This window comes from Mus pahari, chromosome 12 (assembly GCF_900095145.1).
Source record: "Mus pahari chromosome 12, PAHARI_EIJ_v1.1, whole genome shotgun sequence".
Classification (NCBI taxonomy): Eukaryota; Metazoa; Chordata; class Mammalia; order Rodentia; family Muridae; genus Mus; species Mus pahari.
In genome coordinates this window covers 40,230,933-40,236,593 of record NC_034601.1, presented here as the reverse complement: position 1 = coordinate 40,236,593, position 5,661 = coordinate 40,230,933, and the positions used below count along the sequence as shown (strand labels likewise).

The 5,661-nt window shown below is 43.8% G+C and overlaps 1 protein-coding gene across 2 annotated transcripts in view; it reads right to left on the bottom strand.

The window, feature by feature from the left end:
• Positions 1 to 543: 543 nt before the first annotated feature.
• Positions 544 to 5,661, bottom strand: part of Gcsam (germinal center associated signaling and motility) — a 9,102-nt gene continuing 3,984 nt past the window's right edge. The window contains exons 2-5 of one of the 2 annotated variants that reach the window (XM_021210045.1): positions 5,470 to 5,526; positions 4,537 to 4,583; positions 2,948 to 2,976; positions 544 to 1,974 (exon numbers count right to left, since the gene is read on the bottom strand). In XM_021210045.1, the coding sequence (XP_021065704.1) occupies positions 1,657 to 1,974; positions 2,948 to 2,976; positions 4,537 to 4,583; positions 5,470 to 5,526 (451 nt within the window). In that variant the 3' untranslated portion in view covers positions 544 to 1,656. The remainder of the gene's footprint in view (positions 1,975 to 2,947; positions 2,977 to 4,536; positions 4,584 to 5,469; positions 5,527 to 5,661) is intronic. The other variant, XM_021210044.1, reaches the window with a different exon arrangement.

The following is a 5,661-nucleotide window of genomic DNA, read 5'->3' as shown; positions in this document are numbered from 1 at the left end:
CTCCCTCTCCCTCTCCCTCTCCCTCTGTATGCCTTGTGCATGCTAGGCAAGTACCCTATGACTGAGCTACCTCCCTAATGCCTTGTGGCATTTTAAGTAAACAGTTATTCATCTCTGATAACAAAGCAGTAATTAAACACATAGTCCCTCCCAAGCTCATCTCAATGAACATCTTGACAGTTTAGCATCCCTTAAATTAGGACAGTGGCCATGAGGTAAATAAAACAACACCTTGCGGATGCAGGTGTGAACATACAAATAGTCTCATTTGCTAGTAATTGTTTTAGTCTTGCTTATCTCCTTTGTGGTTTAATATTTTCCCGCCAGCTCATTGTTCTCTGCTCCTAGTGAGTGTGTCAATAACCAAATGTAATTTTCTCCAGTTTATCTCAAACCATGATTGTTTAAGGCAGAGGTCTGCAAAATTATTATCTAGAATAGCTTAAATTACAGATATTTTTAGCTTTGTAAAGCCTCCGGTCTGTGTCACAAATCAATTTTTACCATGGTTGAGCAACCATCGATAGTATGTAGACAAATCAGTGCAGCTGTGTTTCAATAAACGTTTATCTACAAAAATACAGGCGGTGGGCCAGGTTGGGCCAGGCAGTAGGTTGTGAGTAGTTGGCTAACTTAGCACAGAAATGATCCCAGAAATTCCAAAGAAAACAGTGATGGAAAATAAAGACTCGAGTCAGAGAGGCATGCTCACAGAGAAGAGGCATGTGTTACTTCTCTCATGTGGACATTGCGTGCACGCTGGACCGTTTATGGAGAAACTTACTGCATCATATAGCGCCTGCAGCAGCAACACTGACTCGGAAGCTGAAATAAAGTTCTACCACGAATGCTGATAATATACCATGGGGCAAAGAGTTTTCGCTTAGTAAAAAAGGAAGATAGTGGGGTTAAAGTCTCTCCAGAAACTTTCCACTTTGTCAGTTCCTGACATTACGGTGGTTCTCCTGAGATTTAGGTGAAGAGACATTTGAGCGGTCTCTTCATGGCCGATCGCTTGCCTACCATGAAGGAGGTTTTGAGAATGTTTTCCTCTACCATAGGAGAAAGACAATTCTGATGAGAAACTCAAAGTTTAAATATATAGTTTAAAATTATATTAATGACTGCACAGGAAATTCCAAGCCATGGGGACCGTCAGGTCAAGGACACTGTGTAAAGGACACATGCTAGACCCATGGAATAAAAGGAATATTGCTGGTTTCCATAGCAATTGGTGCTGAGCTGGAACTTAACAGTGATGAGGGATTCTCTCTGGGGTCATGGAACATGATGAGAAAGCTTCCCCTGACTGCAGAGTACAGTTGTGGGACAATTTGTAAGAACTTACTGAGAAGAGCAGAGTCTTGCGTGGTACACCCCAGCGGAGATACCAGGAGCTCTTCTGACCACAGATTATTTTTAACACCACTCATAAACAAAGGTGGTCACTCCTTTTTTCAATGCAATGTGGAAGACAGTTGACTAATTTTTGAGTGTTTAGCTATTGTCAGACTCTGAGAGGCTTGCAGAGTCTGCCCTGGCAAGGTCCTCCAGAAGAAATAAACTAAGGATCCCTGTGACCCACGGCTGCCTCACCTAGAGTCCCTAACTCCTACTTCTATCTGTCAGTGCTGAACAAACTCCAACCTAGTCACTTCATTGTGGATGAGAAAAGTGGGTCTCATAGGGGGTTGTAAGTGACCGTGGCTGTTGAAAGGCACGTGAGGAGAGTCTGCTGGGCACAAGAAGTTCATATTCATCTTCTGTAGAAGGTAGGGGCTGCGGGGGAGAAGGGAAATAGAGAACCGAGTACTCAGTCTCTGTTTCTCTTGAAATCTCTTTGTGTCTCTCAGCCTTGTTAGAGACGTTCTCATAGAAGCCCTCAGCAGGGTTCACTGATGGCCTTCCCCAGAAGGCTTTGTGATCAACGAGGATGTAGCACAACTCTTCTGTGTAGGTCTCATTAGCATTGTCCTGCAGGTCAAAGGAAAGGCACTATAAAGATCTGGCCTCTCTCCATTCTATTTGTACTTTAATTAACAACACAGACCTGATGGGGGCAATTCTGACTTCCACTACCACTGCCTTCTCCATTCCTCCGTCATCTTTCCTAAATGGTTGCAGGGACACTCCAAACACTAGACTAGATGATGGAGAGTCCATGTCACCCAAAGCACATAGGTGACTTAGTGTGTCCCCTTTTCATGTATTCTAGAGTGACCCTTGACAACCTTGTAAACTTTCCATGGTCTTAGAACTTTGGATGTGCTTGGATAACATTCAACTACTCATCAAGACATTCTTATTCTTTGAGACAAAGTCTCCCATATCCCATTCAAAATGTAGCAGAGGATGATTTTGAACTTCTTTTCCTCTTACTTTTATCTTATGAGAACCACAGAAGTACATGTGTCACCACACCTAGTTTACACTGTGCTGGGGTTCAAACCTAGGGCTTCCTGCATGCTACATAAACACTCTCTACAAACTGCACTACACTCACAGGCTCCTCACTGAAGAATATTATATTATTAATTTTAGAGAAGATTTTATTAATAGGGAAATCTCAGGAGTTAAAAATCAGAGGCAGTAATGTTCAGTGGAAAGCACATGGGTAGTAGAGAGAGCCTAGGTGTTGAATATTGGCTCTGGCATCTTTCAGCTGCATGGCTTTGGAGAATACAACTTTATCCTTTACAGTTTGCTTCTGTGAAGCCAGAGGATACAGCAATAATATGGGTTGTTGTGACAGTTACATGAGATGCCTGTCGAAGGCTCACAACATGGCCTGCCACCAACAAAGGACATGGCAAATGTTAGCACCCTCCAACAAGTTATACGACAGGAGAGCTGATATTTCTGCCACCAGGCACTGCAAATGGCATTGGGTTCCAGCCTTGGCATTTACAGCGTTCTTCCAGGTTGGGATCAGAAGGGATCTTATTACCTGAACGGGAGCTGAAGTCATCCTTTCGTCTGCAGAAAGAAAATACGTTCAGTGAATCACAGGTTAAGAAGTGCCTCGAGGGGTTGGGGCTTGGCTGTATGCAGCCAGACAGCCAAGGGACAGCTGGAGCAGTCTACAGAAGTCTATAGTCAATCCCTAAGAGCCAGGACAGCATGAAGAAGCCATAGCATAGCTTGCTCAGGCTGCTAGGGCCAGTGGAGAAAGGTACTTTTGCTGCATCTTTAGGCAGCAAAGCACATTCCTTCCTTTCTTTTTCATTATGTAATGATCATTGTGTACCTACTTTGTAAAATGCACTAGAAAGGCAGGCTCACCAGAAGCAAGTGTGCTGTCCCAAGGCTAGGCAGAGAACATATGAGAGAGTGTGAGAGCCCCACACAGCAGATAGGAGAGTATTCTTTCTAACAGGTAATATGGGATGGTGGTAGCATAGGGACTTGTGCTAGAGGGAAGTTTTCAGAACAGGGAGCTTGGAGGCTTAATATTTATGTTTCTGTGGAAGCAAAGCAATTTTTCAAAAGATCGTCTACTCCAAGCTGACTGGCTTCAGCCACAGAACAGAGGCACACTTCCCATCCAAGCAGAATAAGTAGACAGAAGGGAGGCAGAGCTGATCACAGATAGCAGTACCACATGGTTCATGGGTTTATATGTCTCATAATACTCACATCACTACAAGCTTTTATGGCCATGTGGGACTTCACTGGTTGTCACCAGAAGAAAGGGCTCTGAATTTTGTCACCAGTGGCCTTATTTCTGTTGTGTTTTCTTTTGGAGGAAATTGGGGTTTGCTGGGACCTTGGGATGAAAGAGCGCAGGCTGGGAGCACTAGGAGCCTGCACTAAATACCCACAGAGCTCCTTCTAAGCACAGACTCAGTGCATGGGTGAGCTATACTCTCCACTTTAAACCCAGTAAGGGGAAGACAAAATTTTCTTTGGAAATGCTTAGGGCCCATCTTCACACCCACACCTCCTTATTCTCTCTCTCTCTCTCTCTCTCTCTCTCTCTCTCTCTCTCTCTCTGTCTCCCTCCCTCTCTCCCCTATTCACTGCTACTCTCCAACCACCCACCAGGCCATGTGACTTTAACTCAGCACTGATCTGTCCCTCCCCCAGCCTTGTAAAAGGTCTGCTGGCATGACTTCCTACCAAGGGTTCGACCACTGGGCTGGATGATCCGTTTAATGAAAACCTGACTATCCCTCATCTTTTGGGAAACATCTCCATTCTTTCCTGTTGCTCCTAAGGGGAGGCCCAAAACACTGAGCTGCCTCTCTGCTCTGGCTGGCATACTTGTTGCCAGCTAGTTCCTTCAGGTTCTAGATCAGGCATTGCTTGAGGAATATGGAGGTTCGATAAATCATTCCCTACGTCAATGAGACCACAGACTAATAGAAACAAACACATAAACACACAACAAATAAGCAGGGAACTGGATGAATTGCAGCACTGTGTGTAGGTTTATAGCAACGGGTATTCTCACTGGGCTTTGGGGAGCACAGAGAAAGGACGTTTTAGAAATGTGTGTGCATCGGAAGTAAACATGATGGGGAGATGATGACTTACTTTGCTTTGGAGACGCTTGTCTGGCTTTAAAAGTGCTTACGTTTTTCCTGTAAGAAAGGAATGTAAATGGGTTGTCTCAGTATCTGGAAGCTCTCAAAACATTATACTATGAGATTCACTTTCAATCTTTGGTAGGTATTATGCTTATATAATACTTCTTTCAGCATATAGGAATGAAAGAGAAAGAGGGAAAATATAAGATGATGTTAAGCAGAACGACCTTCCTGACTCCCTCCTTTGCTTGCCTCTAGTTTGATTTGCACATACGTGGTGTCAAGAGGCTACAGTTTGGGGGAATATTTTTGACTCAGACTTGCATTTTGTTTTTACCATGCAAATGAAGGAGCAAGTATTTTTCAGTCACAAACCCAACCTGCGAGCACACAAGCAGAAAATCGAACACTTTCCTTTCGAGTGCAAGTACACTGCACAGCAGGCCCCCCAGAGATACGTTAGAAGGCCATTGTCATCTGGTGGACAAAGACACAGTTGCTATAAGGATGGCCCCAGGTCTGATAGGCTGATACTATTTAATGTCATTATCAATCACTTAGCTATTTTTAGCAATCCTTTTACTCTCCCGGAGTATCTCAGGTTCGACAATAAATTAGCACCTGGAGTGCATCTTCTCCATGCAAAGGGCAGAAATGTGTACTTCTATACAAGGGACTTACAATGTGAACGCGCTCACTATTAATGGGCAGTTTCATTCTTGCATCTGAAACTTACATTTGTGAGAAGAAGCCACCACCCATGAAGCAATTATTCTTGACTCTCACCACACACCAGGGGCTGTTTCCTTGACTCGGTGACTGTACCTCAGCTTGGTACCAGGCTTGGATATAGCCACAAAGAGGAAGGAGCTTACAGGTACAAGTCCCACATTGAGTACAAAGGTAGAGAATTAACTCCTTGGAGCAACACTTTACTTACCAAGGAAGGCAGGAGCATCCTTCAACGATGTGACAACAGCTCCAGCCCCTGAAATATCTGAAAGAGATGACCAGAAGTCAGTGAGCCTGGCTTCTTTCTTCTTTCTTTCTTTCTTTCTTTCTTTCTTTCTTTCTTTCTTTCTTTCTTTCTTTCTTTCTTTCTTTCTTTCTTTCTTTCTTTCTTTCTCTTTCC